This window comes from Mustela putorius, unplaced genomic scaffold (assembly GCF_011764305.1).
Source record: "Mustela putorius furo isolate JIRA1106 unplaced genomic scaffold, ASM1176430v1.1 tig00003867_pilon_pilon_pilon, whole genome shotgun sequence".
Taxonomy (NCBI): domain Eukaryota; kingdom Metazoa; phylum Chordata; class Mammalia; order Carnivora; family Mustelidae; genus Mustela; species Mustela putorius.
In genome coordinates, this window is record NW_025422019.1 from 481,724 (window position 1) to 503,477 (window position 21,754).

The 21,754-nt window shown below is 42.7% G+C and overlaps 1 protein-coding gene and 1 long non-coding RNA gene across 7 annotated transcripts in view; both read right to left on the reverse strand.

Moving 5' to 3' along the window:
* LOC106004223 overlaps positions 1 to 7,434 on the reverse strand; it is a 30,530-nt gene extending 23,096 nt beyond the window's left edge. Inside the window, exons 1-3 of one of the 3 annotated variants that reach the window (XR_006602436.1) lie at positions 6,998 to 7,434; positions 4,253 to 4,369; positions 1,888 to 1,973 (exon numbers count right to left, since the gene is read on the reverse strand). This is a non-coding gene — a long non-coding RNA (uncharacterized LOC106004223). Of the gene's footprint in view, positions 1 to 1,887; positions 1,974 to 4,252; positions 4,370 to 4,905; positions 5,930 to 6,997 lie in introns of those variants that run through there. The other 2 variants (XR_001177146.2, XR_001177147.2) reach the window with 2 other exon arrangements.
* Positions 7,435 to 9,254: 1,820 nt separating this feature from the next.
* PLEKHB2 (pleckstrin homology domain containing B2) overlaps positions 9,255 to 21,754 on the reverse strand; it is a 47,764-nt gene continuing 35,264 nt past the window's right edge. For all 4 annotated transcript variants that reach the window (XM_013048592.2, XM_004777766.3, XM_013048593.2 and 1 more), the window contains 2 exons: positions 16,438 to 16,543; positions 9,255 to 12,005 (listed from right to left, as the gene is read on the reverse strand). In XM_013048592.2, the coding sequence (XP_012904046.1) occupies positions 11,869 to 12,005; positions 16,438 to 16,543 (243 nt within the window). In that variant the 3' untranslated portion in view covers positions 9,255 to 11,868. The remainder of the gene's footprint in view (positions 12,006 to 16,437; positions 16,544 to 21,754) is intronic.

Genomic DNA, 21,754 nt, shown 5'->3' on the forward strand with positions numbered 1-21,754 from the left:
GTCAAAACAGTATGATATTGGAATAAAAACAGATATGCAGATCAAGGAAACAGAATAAAGAGCCCAGAAATAAACGAAGTGTATATGGTCAATTAATTTATAAGGGAGGCAAGAATATAGCATCTTCAATTAAAGATGTTGGGGGGAATGCCTGAGTGACTCAGTCGGTTGAGCATTCAACTCTTGGTTTCAGCTCAGGTCATGATCTCATGTAGTGAGATAGAGCCCTGCCTCAGGCTCCATGCTCAGTGTGGATTCTGCTTCTCTCCCTCTCTTTCTGTCCCTCCCCCAATTCACACTCTCTTGGTCTCCCTCTCAAATTAATTAATTAATTAAATGGTATTGGGGAAACTGGACAGCTGCATGCAAAAGAATGAAATTCACTGACAGCCATGACTGAAAAATTACAAAAATATGCATGTATAAAAGGAAAAGCTGAAGAGGAACTCAAAGAAAAAAGAAGGCACAATAAAAGAAATGAGAGGCCTGGGTTGAAGATCAGGGAAGACTGCCTGAGAAGGTGCTGCTTTGAGATCGAAAGGATGAGCTGGGAGCAGATGTGTTCTGGGAGGGGTGCAGAACGGGATGGGAAGTAGAATGACACTGGTGCAGGGAGCAGTGTCCATGGAGGGAAACAAGTACAAATGAGTAGGGGTGGGGGCACTGGGGCAGACAGCAGTGTCTGTGGGGGGACAGCAAGTACAAGGAATGGGGGGGACACTGGGGCAGGGAGCAATGTCCATGGGGGAAACAGCAAGTACAAAGGAGTTATGGGGGAGGGACACTGCGGCAGGGAGCAGTGTCCATGAAGGGGATAGAAAGTACAAAGGAGTGTGGGGGGGACATGGGGCAGACGGCAGTATCTAATGGGGGAGAGCAAGTACAAAGGAGCAGGGGGTGGGACACTGGGGCTCCCTGCCCTCCCCCCATGGATGGGGCTTCACTGACAGCAGTAAAAAGGAGTGGGAGAGAGGGACAATGGAGCAGGGAGCAGTGTCCATGGGGGAAACAGCAAGTACAAAGGAGTGGGGGAGGGGGACACTGAGGCAATCAGCAGTGTCTTTGGGGGCAAGTACCAAGGAGTGGGGGAGAACACTGGGGCAGGGATCAGTGTCCATGTGGGGACAGCAAGTACAAAGGAGTGGGGGGGCCACTGGGGCAGGGATCAGTGTCCATGGGGGGAACAGCAAGTACAAGGAGTGGGGGGGAATACTGAGGCAGGGAGTATGTCCATAGGAGCAGGTGGGGGTAGGGGAAACACTGGGTTTAAAGGACCAGAGGCCAGAAACACACCATGGTAAAATTAAGGGAGGCCCAGTCCAGTCCAGTCAATGGCTGAGAAGGGGTTCAGCCTGAATTACTAAGGAAAGGAAAGCCCTTCCATGGTGCTAAGGACTTAGCTATTTGACCAGAGGCCTTTCCCACTATGTGGCACTAGGGGTCTGCTACCTTCCTAGTGCCTGGAAATCCTGACCATTCTAAATGGGCCAAGGCTTCAGCCCAGGGCACAGATGGCCCAATTCCATGACTATTGAGCCCCTACCTCCACACCAGGTGCTGAGCACATGCTGGAACCCAAGTCTGAGAGGAGGGACAGCTGCAGGAGCCCACTGCAGTGTTAGCCTCTATGCTTCAGTATCCTGGCCTATGGGAATAACCTCAAGAGCAGCACACAGGGTGCTCTCTCTGACTGGGGCATATTTTAAGTGTGTCTCATATGTGTTAACTCTACTCCTGAGCACCCCTCGAGGCAGCTGCTGTCATGTCCCCATTTTAAAGATGAGGCTGCTGAGGATCAGGGACAATGTTGAGAGGAGGAAGAGGAGACAGCTGGGCTCTTCTCTCTATAGAGTTTTCCTTCCTGGTCCCCACTGCACAGGCACTCACCTTCCTGCCTTGGCGACCGGGCTTCCTTGCAGACCCTGTGGCATGGGGTACCACCACTCACAGAGCTGGGGTGACTCAGGCCAGACCTGTTTAAATAGTGGAGTTGGTGATACTGATAACCATGTCAGATGCTGAATGCCAATCCTAGCAGATGCTGTCTCTAGGGCACACGCCAAGTCTCTGTTCCCAGCTAGGCAAGTCCATGTGTAGCTTCCTGACCACCTGGATCCCTCCCCTCCCCATATGGCCACAGGCCCCCTTGCAAGGGTCTTTGCATGTCTGGAGTCCACATGCCCACTCTGTGAGGTGCTCAGCCTGTGTCACCCAGTGTACTCAAGAGGCTTAGTCCCTAGAGAGGAAGAGGAGTTTCACCACCAGCCGGCAGGCCCCTGCCATAAAGACCTGAGGAAGGGAAAGTGCCCCAGATCCACTCTAGTCCTCTCTGCTTTCCACAGACCCATGTCAAGGCACTGATGACCTCCAACTCCCAAACCTAATGGCCATCCACTCTTGCCACCTCCCCTGACCATACCACTGATACACCCTTTTCAAAGAAGTCTTCTCTGCTCCAACCCTCCATGCCGTCTGCCTCCCTCATATCCCAGTAGGCATGTCCTTGAGAATGCCTCTGCCCCTGATCACCAGCTCCAGACCTTAATTACCACCCTTGTGCCCGGACCTGTCCTGCCCTCCAGATGTTCCCATCAAAACATGCAGGAGAAACTTCACCCTTCACACAGCACATTCCCGTGTCTCTGCCCCAGCCCCATCCGAGGCCACCAGATGGAGCCTAGGAGCTTGGTCAGCCAAACCTCAGCAAGTCCTGCCAAGACTTGCTTGACAACACATTTCTGATCATCCCAAGGCCTGGCATCCCACCACACAGCTGCCAGCACCTCCCAACATTTCTCCAAGTCCCTGTCCTCAGAACCACCCTGCTGAAGGCCACTCATGGCTTTGCTCCAGTCTGGAAACCCAACATAACCCCCCCATCCTCCATTATAGCTCCTTCCACCACTCTGCAGCATCCACTAAATTGGGGTGGTTGCTCCACAAGGAAGAAAACTAGTCTGTATATCCAGCCCCAGTGCCCAGCACTGAGCAGAGCTCAGTGTGTGTTGAGTGTGTGGGTCGTTACTTTGGTCTGAAATGGAGGAGAGGGCTCGAGTGGGTCTAGCCCAGCAGGGATTGTGGGCAAAGCCTGGGATGGGTGTTTAGGAGAAGAACACTGCCCTTCTGGGGTGCCTGGGTGGCTCAGTGGGTTAAGCCACTGCCTTCAGCTCGGGTCATGACCTCAGGGTCCTGGGATCGAGTCCCGCATCGGGCTCTCTGCTCAGCAGGGAGCCTGCTTCCTCCTCTCTCTCTCTCTCTCTCTCTCTCTGCCTGCCTCTCTGCCTACTTGTGATCTCTCTCTGTCAAATAAATAAATAAAATCTTTTAAAAAAAAAAAAAAAGAACACTGCCCTTCCATGTGGAAGAAGCAGCCACAAGGCGGGACAGGGCCTGAGACAGGCTGCCTAGGGTCTATCACAATACCAGTATGGCAGGAGGGGCAGGGCAGGGAGGCCAACTATATGGACTGGATATGTATAGGGAGTCCTCAGTAGCCTGGGAGGCCCAGGCGAGGGCTCCTAGTAGAATTCAAAGCTAGGAGTTGAGAAGCCATATGGAGGGAGGGCCAGAACAAGAGATACACTTTGGCAGGAGAGAGAGTTGGGTGTGAACTTCACACCCCTCATGACAGCCTCCATGATACTGGGCACTACCCTGGTTCCCACCACAGACTCTAGCAGATGCACCACCTCAGTGCTCACTAAGTGCTCCTAACTGGGCAGTTAGGAAGGACACGGCAACACCCTCTGCCCTGACAGAGTCTCGGGGTGACCTTCAGCAAACCCCTCCTCCTCTCAGGACCTCATCGGGGCTGCTTCTCAGCCCCAAAATGCTGGAAACAGAAGACAGGGCACCACTGAACCTTTGCCTCAGCCCAGGCCAGTGACTAGGGAACCGAAGCATGACTGCAGGGACTCTGTGACTCTGCAATCAGGCCCACACCCTCATCCCAGCAAGTCCTCTTCTGGGTAAGTATGGGAGCCCTGGGAGACACAGGCAGGTCTGGGAGGGGTTTACAGCAGACATTTCTGGGGCTGCTCTGACACCCAGTGGTGATTCTCAGAACCAGCTGCTCCTAGGAGAAAGTGCAGCTGCTCCCTAGCAGGGAAGTGGAACAGGGAACAGAGAGAGGAGTAGGGAGGGAGGGAGGGAGATTAAGGCTAGAGGGACAGAGAGAGGGAGGAGGACAGAGGGTGAGGATAGGGTGAGAGTAAGAAGTCTATTTTAGGCCATTCTCAAGAATTGAACTTACAGTGGAATCAACCTGGCTGACTTGCTGATTCAGGTCTGGGCTGAGCCAGAGTCTGTATTTCTAGTAGATTCCTGGAGGCTGCTGGTGGTCTGGGACCATACTCAGAGAACCATTGGTCTAGGAAAAACACAGAGTGGAAAAGAAGAAACATTTAGACCACTGCTGTGTGTCTGTGGGCTGGTTCTGTCATTATTTTTTATTTGTTTTGTTTTAATGAACATATACACATATACATATATGTATTATTTGTTTCAGGGGTACAAATCATCGGTGAATCATCAGTCTTACACAATTCATAGCACCCACCATAGCACATATCCTCCCCAATGTCCATAACCCCGCCACCCTATCCCACCCTCCACCCTCCCCCCACCCCAGACCCCTCCCAACCCACTGCCTCTAGCAACCCTCAGTTTGTTTCCTGAGATTGAGAGTCTCTTATGATTTGTCTCCCTCTCTGGTCCCATCTTGTTTCATTTTTCCTTTCCCTTCATTTTCCCTTCCTTCCCCCCATAATCCCCCTCCCGCCCTGCCTCTCAAATTCCTCATATCAGAGATCATATGATAATTGTCTTTCCCTGATTGACTTATTTCGCTTAGCATAATACCCTCTAGTTCCATCCATGTCATGGTTCTGTCATTATTATACTTACACTTCAGGAGGTCATGCTATGTTCCCTTAGTGCTGGCCCCAGAGTCCTTCCCGTGGTCCCTCCAGCTCATCAGCTGAGCAGGTATAGCCTGCCCTTGTACCTGCGACCCCCACCTGGGCATAAGACGCAGCTCCTGAGGACTGGGATGAACAGCCTCCATAGGCACCATACCCACAACACCTCTCCACAAGGACCCAAGTCCTCAGCCTCTCACTGTACCTGGCACACATTCCCTGTGCCCATGAGATGCTGAATTGGCCTTTGACAGGTTACCGCAACAATTAGGCAGGGCCCTGCCTACAAGACTGTTCAGGAGCACCCAAGGTTCACTGCCCATTAGGGGATGACCTGCTCAAGAAATGTCATCTGAATGACTAGGGCTCAGGGGAGGTGCCTCTGACCTGATTTACCACTGACCAGGCAGAATGGCCGGAGAGCTGTGTAAAGCCAGGGTCAAATGCCTGCTTCCCACTGTGCCACTCCCTTCCTCGCTGTTTTGAGCTGGAAGAGGAAGAAAGGCTCCCTAGAATGTCAGTAGGCACAGAAAGGGTGGAAGGGAGGTACTACTGGCAGAGATGAGAGGAAAGCAGAAGTGTTCCTGGCAGGTAGTGCTTGGAGAAACTGGGACCAGGGGCATCAAGGATAGAAAGAATGCCCTGAAAACTGGTGAAAACTCAAGACTCCAGTCCACCCTGGACCCTTCCAGCCTTTCTGGGCTTGAGCCCCAGGAAAATGCACTTGTCTTCAACACCTGGGCACTGCAACCTCACTGTTCCTGAGACAAAGCATGCCACATACCACAACTCAGGTAAGGAAGGGAGGTCTGTTCCACCCAGTGGCTGCAGAGACACGGTACATCATGCAGAAGCAGGCAAGAATGTGTAACTCTCAGGGAAGGGAGGAGGAGGAACAATGAGGGCAGGGGCAATGATATAATCTGCCACAGTGGGGGAACCTGGATGGCTCAGTGGGTTAAAGCCTCTGCCTTCGGTTCAGGTCATGATCCCAGGGTCCTGGGATCGAGCCCCGCATCGGACTCTCTGCTCAGCAGGGAGCCTGCGTCCTCCTCTCTCTTTCTGCCTGCCTCTCTGCCTACTTGTGATCTCTCTCTGTCAAATAAATAAATAAAATCTTAAAAAAAAAAAAAAATCTGCCACAATGCCCAGTAAATACTTGATGGGATGAATGAGTTTAAGAAATGGATGAAATGATGACATTTGTTACTGGAAAGGGTGGCTGTCTTTCTCTAGGTCCAAACCTGCCCATCAACTGGTAAGTAGGAAAAGAAATAATTGAACAAGAACAAAAAAAATCTGTGACCAAATGACAATTTGTGCTGTGTGAACCAATAATTTACATGTAATTTGCAACTGCCTATTATACTAATCAATAAATATCTTGCAAATAAGGGTTAGTAGAAATTGATTTCCATTGAGTGTCTAGGATAGTTGGCCATTATTATCTGCCATTTACTGTATGTTCATCAGCAACTAGTCAGGGCAGCTTCTTCCTGAGCTTGGACTATACCCTGCAGCCAGGGCCATGTGATTAGCTCTCACCACTGGAACGTGAAAATGTTGAGCATCACTGCCAATCTGAGGAATGGATATATCTTTGCCATCTTTCTCTTCCAGCAGGATGTTAGAAGTATCCATGGAAGGACTCTAAGACAACCAGATGGAAGCCAGTGTGGTTCCTGAATGACAGCCGGCAGCACAACTCTCCCCTTCCTATCCAAACCACAGGACTGGGACTTAGTGAAGTTTTTGGAACTCAACTCCTGAGATCTGAAGTGGCTCATCATAGCAGTCTCTGCATACAGTGAGGCTGACTCTTACTTCTAGGTCTTGGTGTGATCCAAGGTAAGAGCTTTGGAAAGTTATGCTCCAGGGAAGCTTGACATCCACTAGTTCCACATAGCTAGCAAGAACACAACCCCTTCAAGAGCCCCACACTGGGATGAGTAACTTTAGTACAATAACTTCATTATAGCATAATTGTTAGCAACAGCAAAAAGCAAATGGGTACTGGACTAAATTAAAGGATAAATTAAATGAATAAGGAAGTTCTTTATTTGCTTATATGGAAATACCTCAGATCTGTTATGTGAAAAGAAAAAAAGAAAAATGAGTATAGAACAGCATACATCAGCAATTTTCAAGATATGATCCAAGGACCCCTGAGAGTGTCCCAGATCCTTTCAGGGTGTCTGCTAGGTCCTCCGTTTCCAACCACATGTCCATGTCCAGATTTCCTTCTATTCCTCAACTAAAAAGAAAAAAAAAAATTACAACAGACTGAATGCAAGCAGATAAGAGAATCCAGTATTTTCATTAAACAACATGCTAAAGAAATTTTTCCAAATGTAAAAACGATTTGCCTCACTGATTTTTGTTTTGAAAAATATTTTTTATAAATTCTAGGTTTAATATCTCACAATAGGTTTACCTTTTTTAAGTTTCTGGATTTTATTTTATAATATGGTAAATTTTAATAAATATAAATCACATTTATAAAACTCTTTTGAGGGGGTGGGGTGCCTGGGTGGCTCAATTGGTTAAAAATTGTCTGCCTTCATCTCAGGTTCTGATCTCCAGATCCTGGAATCAAGCCTCCCTCAGCCTTCCTGCTCAGCAGGGAGTCTGCTTCTCTCTCTCCTTCCCTTTGCCCCTCCCCACTTGCTCTCTTTCAAATAACAAAATGTTTTTAAAAAAATAAAAAAGCTCTTTGGGGGGCACCTGGGTGGCTCAGTCAGTTAAGTGTCTGCCTTTGGCTCAGGTCATGATCCTGGGGTCCTGGGATCAGACCCTCTCACCCCCATCAGGCTCCCTGCCAAATGAGAAGTCTGCTTCTGCCTCCTCTGCTCCTGCTCTCTCATTCATGCTCTCAAATAAATAAATTATTTTTAAAAAAATAAATAAAATTAAAAATAAAAAGCCCTTTGGAGGCCTCCACAAATTTAACAACGTAAAAGGATTCTGAGTCTAAAAAGTCTAAGTACCATGGGTATATACACCACCCTTTGTGTAAAAAGGAGAGAAAAATGTATTTGTATTAGCTTATATATGCATGTAGGATCTCATGAAGGATAAACCAGTAGTGGTAGTAGTTAAGCAAAGACGGGGGAGGAATTGGGCAGGTGGAAAACCCCTTAATGAATCTCATTTTTTTTTTAAATTCTGGAGCTATGCATACGTATAGCCTATTAAAGGAGCTGAAGGCAGCAGGGTTCAGCCTGGCAGTAGATGGGGACAAAGTCAGGTTGAAAAGGGGGAAGGGCTACAGTCTGTGTATGGAGTGTCTACTCTACTCCATGTCCAGAAATTGTCTCTAGGCAAAATTCTGGATGATTCTTTTCTAAAGAGATGAAACCAAGAGATCCAGGGCTTCTGGTATGAGACTCCTCATCTTAAACTGTAACATGCAATCACATATCACCATTTAATCAAATTCTGCACTAGGTAAACAGAAAAACTAGCCCATAGGAAACCAAGGTAATTCAGGATCTAAAGAAAATGTACATTTCATTTTTTTTAAAGATTTTTATTTATTTGACAGAGATCACAGGTACGCAGGCAGGCAGAGAGAGAGAGGAGGAAGCAGGCTCCCCGCTGAGCAGAGAGCCCGATGCGGGCCTCGATCCCAGGACCCTGAGATCATGGCCCAAGCCGAAGGCAGAGGTTTTAACCTACTGAGCCACCCAGGCACCCCAAAAATATAATTTTTTAAAAACAACAAACACCACAAAATCATGCACTCAAAATATTGGAGAACTTACTGAACCCACACTGCCAAGTAGATCTGGTTGACGATTATGATACCATTAGTTTTCTACTTCTTCATGCCATCTATATGTTCATGTGGAAATTATACCTTATTTATATGCACATGGTAGAGAGAAAAAGAATGTGCTTTAGTATCAGATACAAACCCATTTCACTTACTATCTGTGTGCTCCTGAGGAAAGTATTTAACTGAGCCCCAGTTTCAATCAGGCTATGCTAGATGAAATCAGCCAGGATGAATCCAGTCTATCCTGGATGATACCTGCCTTACAGAGTCACTGTAAGAATTTAATGACTCATTGTTTTCTGATGTGGTAACACATTCCCCAGCACTTAGGGAATTCTCAGTAAGTGCCTTTCTTATTGCCCATGATGCAGTAGAAATAGCTAACAATGTGTTACTGTAAAATAATGTAAAAAAAAAAAAAAGGACTGGTGGTTGCCAGAAGTCGGGGGAGGGTGGTGGGAGAAATGGGGTAAGCTGGGTTTTATTTTTTAGTTTAAATAATTTTTTTTTTAGTTTAAATAATTTTTTTTAAAAAAAGAAGTCACAATAAAACATGCTTTATAGTTAATCATTTAATGAACTAACATTTTCACTTATAAACATACAATTTGCATATATAGGGAAAAGCAGGTTCTGTGGACTCAAGAGACTACGAAAGACAGGGAAGCAGTCAGAAAATAGATCAGTTCTGGGGGGAATAATGGAACTGCATTCCATGCCTGTGTCTATATAAACTTAGGAAGGAGAAAGAAAAATGAAACAGGATCATAACTGAGGTAGAAAATAAACTTGGGCCATTCATCTCAACCATAGAACATCTCCTTATGATCCAGGTCTTGGGGCCTGGACTGGCCTGTTTCAGGATGATCATCTGAAACACAGCCACTGGTCTCTCCCTTATCTTTACCAAGACCTGAAGTACACTCCAGGAATTAAAAGAAAAGTCAGACTGGCAAATGTGCAATGTCAGTGGCCAACTTCTTTCGGGTCCATTATATAGAAGTACATAATGAAAATGAAATGCTTACTAACACCTGAACAAGTTCCTTCTACCTCATCTAACTCATTGATTTAGGATTACCTAAATTGAAGTGATCATAAAATAAACCTCTTCTGAAGCTAGACCAGAGAAATGAAGTATCTCAGCCTATCTTTTTATAACTACTATGCATTTCATGTCAGCATCAAGTTACCAGCAACAGTGAATTAATTTCCAGGCTCAACTATGTCTACCCAATCGGGTCCGCCAACAGTGTGCACAACATGTGCCCAAGTTTCAATTCACACCTCCCTTTCTGTCAGTGGGGGGACTCTGCTTCCTGGGCATTTCAGTGATATAACTCAGTAGTCTGTGTTTCCATGTAACACAGACTAGACTAACTCCATGTTCAAAATTAATACCCCAATGCAACATTAAAAACTGTTTAATATTTTATTAGTAAAGCATCCAGCTCTAGTAATAACTACAATCTCAACAAAGCCATTCTTACTATATAGGATGTAAAATCATAAAAGCAACATTTTTAACCATCAAAACCAGCATTGTCACACATCTGGCCATTTTCCACCATCCCAAATATCCAAAGAGGTGACAGTCAAGTGTACCTCCTTTCAGCTAGATACAGACTCTACAGTGGCAGTAGGTTCACCACAACTGTCCAGGAAAGGTCGCTTGGCAGATGGTTTCAAATGGAAATCTATTTAAGTCTGCTCAGAGATAGAATCAGTTGACCAATAAAACAAATGAGCTATGTACATAACTGGCCATAGAAAATAAAAATATTTTGTGTTACTAGGAGCATATTCTGTGGAAGCATGGCTACATGGAGTGCAAGGACAGGGACTATTACTGTGCTAAACTGCCTTGGTAGAAGTACATTTTTAAAGCATGCAGGACAGAAAAATGCACTAATTAGGCACTTTAAAAATTTACATAAATAACAGAAATGTAGGATTTGGGGTTTTGTGAGCTTTACACATAGCTGGGACTCAAAATTAAATGTTTAAGATTCTCTGAGTCAGGAATAAAAACAAACTGGCAACCTGGTCAGGTTGAAGAATATCATGACACCAAGTCATTCAAGTCCTTAGGCCTCATTTGCCATCTATAACCTGAGTCTTCCCCACAGCCAAGGTCCCAAGAGCCCTCACTATGCCACCACAAGGGCTCCACGCACCCCAGTGCTTGGGGGACAGCCACAATGCCCCAGTCCTGCACAAAACAGGACACCTGCTCTTTAACAGCCTTTAGAAGGACAGAAAAGAGCATCCTCTGCACAGTGCAATCTCTGGAGGCCTGACACAGTAACACTGTAACTATGGCTCTCATTCCACTTTCCTCACCATTCTTTTAATAGCACTTTCTTAACAGGTAGAAATATAAGCTATAAGTAGGCTGAGGTGGCAATAAAAATACTCAAAACAGACACTAAAAACATAATGTCTCTGAGTAACAAACCTACCTCCACATACTTATAACTATTTTGCCTTCTTCAAGTTTTCAAGGATAAAGCCCTAAAACCTCAAGGCTCAAGTCAATTCCTAATGTGGGACATTTTCCAAGTATTACTACCAAGAAAACAAAGAATAAAATGAAGAATCATTTTAAAGGGGGGAAGGGGAGAGGGAGGGCTGCCCTTTCCCCATCATCCTGAGCAGTAACTGTACCCACATCATGGGAATACCAACCCCACTGCCTCAGCGAAGTTCCTGAGAACTTAGCAGTCCACAATTCCTGAAGTTACATGCAGCCAGTTCTGATCTGAGGCTTGAAAGTTTGATGTTAAACAGAAAGAAGCTGCAGTTCTCCTTGCCACATAACTCACTCATACACCATCAGACTAGTAACATAACACTAAAGTAAATTGTCCCTTAAGCATTACACCTAACTGAAAAGAAAATGCCCAAAACAAGTATGTTCAAATAAAGTATTCTGAGAGTTCTACAAGAAATTTCTGGAATGAGCCAGTAACCCAGAGTCCATGTTTTAGCTAAACAGAAGTCAGAAGTCTTCTCTACAGTAGATGGATTAGTTATAACTATGATGTCACCAGTTTCAAAAGAACTATTCTAACTATTATTAAAAACATTTATCACCAACAGAAACACCCTGCAAATTATAGTATTGAACATAGGGCATCAGAAGCTAGGCACATCCAGATCTGAAGGATTCTAGAAGACCCAGAACAGAGACCCTAAGGCCATGCCCGTGGCAGCTCCAGCCAGCATGCCCAGTGCCAGATCACTGTCGCTATCTCGATACCGCTCCCGAATGATGACTTGGTTGGTAGGCTGTTGTCCATAAAGTCCTAAAAAGGAAGTAAAAAAGTAGACATTGTGAGGAGCAGTTTAAGTCCAAGATTCCTTCAAAAAGACAGCATGTCCTGAAAATAGTAAACGCCACATCTCCCTGCATATGCATCCCTCTCCCTTATGGTGCTGTCTTCCTCTGGAGGTGTGTAGGGTGACTGAGTGGGTACTCCCCAGCTCTCCTTCACCAAAGGCTCAGATGACAGTTTCTAAGACTACACTAAAAGGAAATTAAGACGCTCAACTTTCCAAGGTCCAAAGCCCCAACCACTTCAAACAGCAGGATCCTAATGAAGCTGTAAGTTCTAGGTTCCAATGTCCACTTCTGCCTTCCACATCATGCTCATTAGTATGACAGGTAGATGGGGGAACAGCATGGGAGATACACAGAGCCTACAGACAAGGTGAGAGCCAAGAATCTACACCTAAAGTTAAAAATGTAAAACCCATTTGAAAGCTAATGAGTTTCTTGATATTCATGTAAACCATTTTTAAATTAAACCTTAAATCTGCTAATATAATTCATTCTTCATTTTTAATCATGTCCTTACGGGGGAAAATACTTACATTAGAGGGAAAACTTTTAAAAAGCAAACTTTAAATACATTTAGTATTTAATTTGCGTGATTAAAATTTACAACTGGAAATGTATCACTGAACAAAGAGAACATCTTCTGTACTTCACAACAGCTAATTAGCTTTAAAATTACTCAAATATAAATAACACTAATTTTTCTCCCTGACCCACTGTTTCCTTAACAATTCAGCCCTAGGGGAGCTAGACACTAATCCAACAGTAATGTATACATGGAGATGAAAACCAACAGCAGAATAAAGGCTTATCACTCTAAGCATTTACAGTACTACAAGCATTTACATGTACTGACTCACTTAATCCTCAAAACAACCTTGTGAATTGAGTTTATTATTATCCTAATTTTACCGATGGGCAAAAGTGAGGCACACGGGGCTTAAAGGCAGTAAAGGCTCACAAACCCAGGCACTTGAGCTAGAAGTGTACACTCATAACCACTAATGCCTCAAAGAGATGGAGAAATATAGGAGAGAAAAAACCCAAAGCCACAGGGGTACAATGAGACCATTATAAACCTAGGGCTGATCAAGTATAGGTAACAGCACTGGAAGTCAACAGTCTTTTACATAATGTTTAAATCTCAAAACTGGTGAACCATAATATTTCCTTTCACAGTCTTATAGTTAAAAGTTTCCAATTAGGGAACTGTAACTATGAAATGTAGGATAGTAGAAACTAGGAAGCTGACTTAAATTAAAAGATCCCTTCGACCATCTAAATCTGCATTCCCCTCAGTAGGTCATACCAAGAGACACCTGTATCACATGACCAGGAGAGCCCTCTCCTGCAGCTTCTGCTCACCTCTGCTCCAAGGAGGGAACTCCTAATCCAAGTCAGTGGGGACATTTCTAAGTTGTAGTTATTGTAATTACCTAACTTAACTAAGATTTACATAAATGGTCAAAATGTGAATGTGAAACAGGCAGATATTGTTTCCCCACATAACTAAAGTAGATACTTTAGGGAAGACTAAATAAAGGCAGGTAACATTTACAAATTACTATCAAAGCAAGTAAATTATAGAAGAATCACAAAATCTGAACTTGTCGTTTGTACTTGCCAAGGGAAACTACAGTGCGATAACGTGTCATGAGTACAATCTTTGTAAGACAGAAAACCCCAAAGGAGCCAACTCAAAGCAAAGACCTAGAGCCTGTATCAAAAGACAGCTGAACAACTGTCCACTAATGTGGGTAAATTACAACAGAACACTTACAGTATGTACACAGCACCCTTTGCACTTTTTAAATTGGCTGACTGACCACTAGCTCCAATCATATTACAGAGAATATCTTGGGGTACCTGACTGGCTCAGTCAGGAGAGCATGTGACTCTTGGTCTTGGGGTCTTAACTTCAAGTCCCATGTTGGGTGTGGAAATTAAAAGTAAAATCTTAAAAAAAAAAAAACGGGGGTGGGGTTGGGGGAGGGGGCAGAGAAGGCCTTTAACCTGCTCTATGCATGATGAGGATGATGCCTATGAACAACGGAAGGCAGTATGTCATGAAGATGGCAAAGGACTGAGGTATCTAGAAGAGCTGAGGAGCTCTTGTCTTCTTATCAGCACAATGCTACTGTGGGATGACCAGAAAACCAACTCGTCCCCTCCAGAGCAAGCACACCTGCGAGCTGGTCACAATGCTAATGCTGAATGACAACCTACTTAACTCTGCCCTTTGCAGCAAGTATCTTAAGGATGCCCACATGAGAGTGCTCTTTGTTTTCCTATGAAGCAAGTGAATAGCAAAGATAGAACTGATTTATATAAATCCCCTTCTCAAATACTTCCACAAAACTTTAGCTCTTCTGAACAGTAAGAAACAGCTGAGATTACCCCAGTCTGGAAGTCTGCAACTGAGTAAGAAAGAGGTTGGCTTTCATGACTTGGTTAGGGCTAGGGCTTAAAAATCCACCACCAACTCCAAGGTAAATGGGCAAAGAAATTAAATTTATAAACAATTATACCAAGTTTATCTTCACCAATCATCAGAGAAAAGTAAATTAAAGCAACTTGACAGTTCACTTTAGACCTAAGAAGGTTATCAAAACTTTCAGAGCTAACAACTATAGGAACTCTTTCAGGACAACTGAGAAACCAGTGTTTCATAAACTCCTAGTGGTATTGGAAACTCGCAAACTGTTCTGAGAATCAACTGGGTAACTGGTATCAAGATTTATTGTCATACTGTCAGATGAGATGATGTAAAGTCCAAATTTCCCTCAAAACAATCCAGAGATGGAGGTGAAACAAAGTTAGGCATGATGTGGTAACTGAAGCTGGTAATGGACAAATGACAGTTCATTAAAGTACTATCCCTACTTTTGCATGTTTAAGAACTTTTATAAATATGGTATCAAAAGAAATATAAATGCCTATGCCCTCTGACATATGAACTTAATATATTCTAAATATAAATACATTCTAAATATAAATATAAATATATTCTAAAACAGATTTAACAGGAATGAAAAAGAAAATCACCAGATGTTGAAAGTAGTATCTATAATTGCAAACAGGAAAAAAAAGAAAGTAAACAGCCAATACTAGAAGATTCAAATAATGAATCACCCAATATGATAATATGCTGTCATTAAAATACTTATGGAGATTATGCAGCACTCTAGACAAAATATATAGAATTTTAAAATGAGAAAAAAATGCAAAAAAGTAATATAAGACTGCAAAGATGAAAAATTCATTCTATATGGGGAAGGTAATTCAAAAAACAGTTGTGCTAAGATCATAGGACCAACAAATACTTCATTTTTTAGCATCAGCATTTTATTCGTTTTCAATTTGACATGAAAAAGTCAAGCAAGAAGAATCCCTCATACTCGATGCTAGCTGAGTGAACTGCATCAGACTTCAGAAAGAGATGACCAGAGAAACTCTCATATTAGGCGCTAAAATATGAGAAACCAAAGTAGCCACCAACAAGTAAAAGGACACTTTGACGTGGGGCTGGTGACTCCTGGGCAACTCTGTGGCATTAGCATCAGTAACCACTTACTTACCTTTCTGATAACAGAGTCTCCTTCCACTGCTTCTGTGTTAAGACATGGAACTAGGTTTGCTCACAACAACCTCAGATTTCCTGTATCTCTCTGAGCTCTGGGCTCTTGTTCTAGGCTATTTACCAGCTCATTGTCTTATATGTTGATCTGACATGCCATGTCTACTGCAACCTACCCCTTCCAGACTTCCCTTGCTCTCCCAGCATCTGGGTGACACTTGCTCTTCATTACATCAGTCACATGGCTCTCTGCCCCCTCGCCCGGCAGGCTCCAGCCTCACGGCCAGTATTCTCCAACACCTCTACCTTAGACCTCCCACTGTCAAAACTGCACACAGGACTTGATACTACCTACACAGGTTAGTTACTCATATCTACAATCTTTCTCAGTGAAAGGTGAAAAATGGAAAACGTGCATCAAAAGCCCAGAATAAATATAAGTACCTTCCAGGCCTTTACTTCACCTGCAAAAGGGAATATCACCTACTAGTGTTAATTTTTGAAGGATGTAACCAGAAGAGAAAAATAAAAGAAGTTATCACTTAAAACTGGCCTCTTAGTTTGGTTACTCTTTAATACAAGTGAATACCAGTAACTACAAATTCTCTCCTTGGGAAAAAAGCTAGATCCAATAGTGAAGTTTTTAAAAAGCGTATTCTAATTTTCTGAGGTAGTATAAAAACACATAATTTTTTTTACACACAGTAGCAGATCTATACCAGAAACATAGCTCACTTATCCTTAAACTGAGAAACAGAAATCCTTCAGGACTCATCTACCCATTAAACAGAGATATAAAAAGTAAAAGGTAGGCATGAGTTACCTGCATATGGGTACTGGTAGGGTACAGCATAAGCCTGCCCGTTTGTAGCATAGGCAACTTGAGTTCCTGGAGGGTATGCACCACTGTATGGACCATAGCCATATGTCTGTTGAAAAGAAACAGGCCCATCATACTTTTGAAATTCAGCATCAATTTATAATAAAAATTCTCAGCAAAGTGGAGAGGGAATGTACCTCAACTTAATAAAGGCCATATATGACAAGCCCACAGCTGACATCATATTCAACAGTGAAAAGTTAAAAGCTTTCCTCTAAGATAAGGAACTTGACAATAAGTTAACCACTCTTACTACTTTTACTCAACATGATAATCAAAGTCCTAGCCAGAAAAAGAAATGAAAGGCAAATAAATTGAGAAGTAATAGTAATAGTAACTAAGAAGAAATAGTAAAATTGTATTTGCAGATGATATGATATTATACCTAGAAAACTCTAAGGAAAATTACCAAAAAAACTGTTAGAACTAAAAAAAGGAATTCAGTAAAGTTATAGAATACAAAATCAACATATACTAATCTTTTGTGTTCCCACACACTAATAACTATCAGAATGACAAATTAAGAAAACTATCCCATTTACAAATACATCAGAAACAAAAAACCTAGGAATAAAGTTAACCCAAGAGAAAGACCTATACACGGATTCATAAGACACTGAAGGGAAGGGAAAAAAAAAAAACCTGAAGGAAACACAAATAAATGAAAAATATTCTGTGCTCATGGACTGTAAGAATAGTTAAAATAGCCATACTATCCAGAACAATCTACAGGTTCAATGCAATCCCTATCAGAATTCCAATGGTATTTTACTCCCAGAAACAGAATGAAAATTCTACAGTTTGTATGGAACCACAACCCCAACAGCCAAAGCAATCCTAAGGGAAAAAACAACAAAGCAGGAGGCATCACATGCCCCAATTTCAAACTATAGGACAAGGCTACAGTAACCAAAACAGTATGATATTGGCATAAAAACACAGAGATCAATGGAACAGAAAAGAGAGACCAGAAACAAACCCACACATATATGGTCAATTAATTTATGACAAATGAAACATGAATACGCTATGGGGAAAGGACAGTCTCTTCAATAAATGGTGTTTGAAAAACTGGACAGCCACATGTACAGACTGAAACTAAACCACTATCTTATATCATACACAAAATCAACTCAAGCGGATTAAAAGACTTGAACATAAGACCTGAAACCAAAAATCTCTAGTAGAAAAACATAGTAAGCCACCTGACATAGTTCTTAGCAATATTTTGGATTTGACACCAAAACAAAAATAAACAACTGGAACTGTAATAAACTAAAAAGTTTCTGGGGGCGCTTGGGTGGCTTAGTCAGTTAAATGTCCGACTCTTGATTTTGGCTCAGGTCATGATTCTCAGGGTCATGAGATCAAGCCCTTTGTCAGGCTCTGTACAGGGTGTGGAGCCTGCTTAAGATTCTCTCTCTCCCTCTCCGTGTCCCCCAAAATAAATAAATACATAATTAAAAAATAAAAACTTTCTTCACAGTAAAGGAAATGGTCAAGAAAATGAAAAGGCAACCTACTAAATGGAAGAAAATATTTGCAAACCACGTATCTGATAAGGGATTAATACACAAAGCATGCAAAAAAGAAATTTATACAATTCAATAACAAAAGTAAAACTAATTAAAAAATGGGCAGAGAATCTCAATGGACATTTTCCACAGACAGACAGCCAATAGACATATGTAAGAATGTCTAACATCACTCATCATAAGGGAAATGCAAATCAAAACCACAATGAGGAATCACCTTACATTTGTTAGATCTAGTATCAAAAAACAAAACAAACAAAAAACGAATAACAAGTGTGGTGAGAATATGGAAAAAAGGAAACCCTGTGCACTGCTGGCAGAAATGTAAATTAGTGCAGCCACTATCGCCAACAGAATGTAGGTTCCTCAAATAATTAAAAATAGAACTATCATACGACCCAACAATTCCACTTTGGGGTATTTATTTAGAAGAAATATTCATTTAGAAGAAAATGAAAACCCTGACTCAAAAAGATATACAGTCATACCTCATTTTATTGTGCTTTGCTTTACTGCACTTTGCAGATACTGTGTTTTTACACATTGACAGATTTGTGGCAACCCTACATTGAGAAAGTCTACCAGCACCATTTTTCCAACAGCATTTGCTCACTTCATGTCTCTGTGTCACATTTTGTATAAGTACTGCGCGCTAACCGATTGCGCCACTGGAGCTCCTCTGTGTCACATTTTGTAAATTCTCACAAAATTTCAAACTTTTTCATTATTATTATGTTTGTTACAGTAATCTGTCATCATTGATATTTGATGTTACTATTATTTTGGGGTGCCACAAGCCACACCCATAAAATGGGCAAACTTAATAAGTCTTATACGTTCTGACTGCTCCACCAACTACTAGCTCTCTTTCCCTCTCAGGCCTTCCTATTTCCTGAGACACAACAATATTGAAATAAGGCCAATTAATAACCCTACACTGGGTTGGCTCAGTTAAGCAACCGTCTTTGATGCAGTTCATGATCCCAGGGTCCTGGGACCAAAACCCTGCATCAGGCTCCCTGCTAAGGAGGAAGCCTATTTCTCCTTCTTCCTCTGCTGCTCCCCTGCTTATTCGTTCTGTAAAATAAATAAATAGTAAAATCTTAAAAAAATAAATTAAAAAACCTACCATGGTCTCTAAGTGGTCAAGTGAAAGAAGAGTCAGTCACATGTCTCTCTCTCTAAATCAGAACCTAGGAATGATTAAGCTTAGCGAGGAAGGCATGTAGAAAACCAAGACAGGCCAAAAACTGAGCCTCTTGTACCACGCAGTTAGTCAAGTTGTCAATGAAGAGGAAAAGTTTTTGAAGGAAATTAAAAGTGCTACTTGGGGGGTGCCTGGATGGCTCAGTTGGTTAGGCACCCAACTCTTACATCAGGACATGACCTCAGGGTCATGAGATAGAGCCCTACATTGGGCTCCATTCTTGGGGAGGGTGTATGTGCTATGGTGAGTGCTGTGAAGTGTGTAAACCTGGTGATTCACAGACCTGTACCCCTGGGGATAAAAATACATTATATGTTTATAAAAAATAAAATAAAAATTTTAAATTTTAAATTTTAAAAAAAGAAGGAAAAAAATAAATAAAATAAAAAGTTAATAGTTAATAACCTCCTAAAAAAGAAAAAAAAAAGCCATATAGCTAATACAGAGAAAATCTGAGTAGTCTAGATAGAAAAATCAAACCAGTCCAACATTCCCTTAAGCCAAAACCTAATCCCAAGTAAGGCCCTAACTCACTTCAATTCTGTGAAGGCTAAGAGAGGTAAGGAAGCCATCCTAGCAGCAGAAGCCCCCATAGCAATTCCAGGAAGAAAATGAAGGACTAGGAATTTTGTGGGTGGGAAAACCCTAACGTCTGAAACCTCAGCAGGTGACTGGCAGTCTTCCAGCAGCACAGATCTATGAATGAGCATTGTGAGAAATAGGCAACAGACCCACCTTCACTGATTAAGTGAATGACTAGTATATTCTGGGAAATTTGGAGACAAAAGGCCCAGCCTTCTTTACGAGCTCACAGGTTGGGGGGGGTCAGCAGAGCAGCAGGAGAAGACAGATATGCTTACAGATAACTATCATTACTGTTGTCATGTGATAAGTATTATATGGCACAAGGGAGAACAGGATGCTGCTGTCAAACAAACAGCTGCATAGTTTAAACCTGTCATCTTATAAAAGCAGGAAATGGGAGTTAAGCTTCTGGAAGACAGCAAAGATATAGATTTTCCCTATTCTTCCTAAGTACAACTGAAAACCCTGAACATAATATCTAAAACAAACATAAGGGGACTCTGAAAGATCGCAGACTGGCTAGGGACCTCAGAACCATAAGAAGGCCAGATGGTGAGCTCCCTGGGTTTCCTGTTTGCCTCCTATACCCTCAACTAGCTAAAGGAAAGAAAGGAACCAATAAATACAAACAAAAAGGCCCCCCCAAAAAGCTTGCTCTCTCTACCCAAAAAAACCTTGGGAGGAAAGGGGCAATCTGGCAAGAGAGACCATTTTTAGTCAGTAACTGCTCTACTCCAGTCCAACACTACAGAAGTAACTATGGCTCCACCCCAACTCCCACCAGCAAGGCCAAGTATAGAGAGTAAACCTCCATGTTTGGCAGGCTGTAATTAGGTACCACCTTCTGCATGCCCCATCCCAAGTTGTGTGAGAGAAGGCCAAGTAGGGAGCTAAGAATTTCATCCCTGCCAGAAGGAGAGCCAGAACTCCCACCTCTGTCCAGCACAAACCAGATGCCCCTCCCAGACCCACGGGATGAGACCAAGCAAGTACTCATCACAGTGGAAGCTAGTGGGAAGCAGTAGAGAGGACCCTTCCAATTCCCACATAGGCTGGTGTCAGCAGAGACCTGGAGGAGGGCCTAAATTCCCAACCCTCCTGACAAGGTGGTGACCGAGCTAACCAGGTGCCCCTCTAGAAAGGTTTTTAAAACAGCGATCATAAAAATATTTCAAGAAGCAATTATGAACATGTCTGAAAAACATTTTTTAAAAGTCTCCACAGGGGCGCCTGCATGGCTCAGGTGTTAAGCGGTTGGTTGCCTTTGGCTCAGGTCATGATCCCAGGGTCCTGTGATCAAGCCCCACATCAGGCTCCCTGAACATCCAGGAGCCTGCTTCTCCCTCTGCCCTTCCCCCCTGCCTGTGTTCCCTCTCTCACTGTGTCTCTGTCAAATAAATAAATAAAATCTTTTAAAAAAAAGTCTCCACAGAAACAGAAAATCTCAGGAAAAACAACACAAAGATTTATACACATATTCATGTATTTTCAAGATTTAAAAAATAAAAATTTTAGAAAAAATTATATTAAAAAATACAATGAATAAGCTTAACAACACAATAGAGATGACAGAGAAAAACAATCAGTAAGCAGGAGTATAAACTGGAGAGAAAATAGATTGATGAAAAGAAAATGAAAGAATCTGAGATATATGGGATCTAACATCCATGTCAACAGTTTCAAAAGAGAGAGGGGATGGGACTAAAAAAATATTCCAGAAATGATGGCCTAAATTTTCCCAAATTTAGCAAGAACCATAAACCTATATACTCAATAAACTGAACCAAACAAAATAACCCCCCCCCAAAATCCATACCAAAACACATTATAATCAAATTTCTCAAAACTAAGGACAAAGATAGGTGCCTGGGTGGCTCAGTAGGTTAAGCAACTGCCTTCGGCCCAGGTCATTATCCCGGAGTCCCTGGATCGA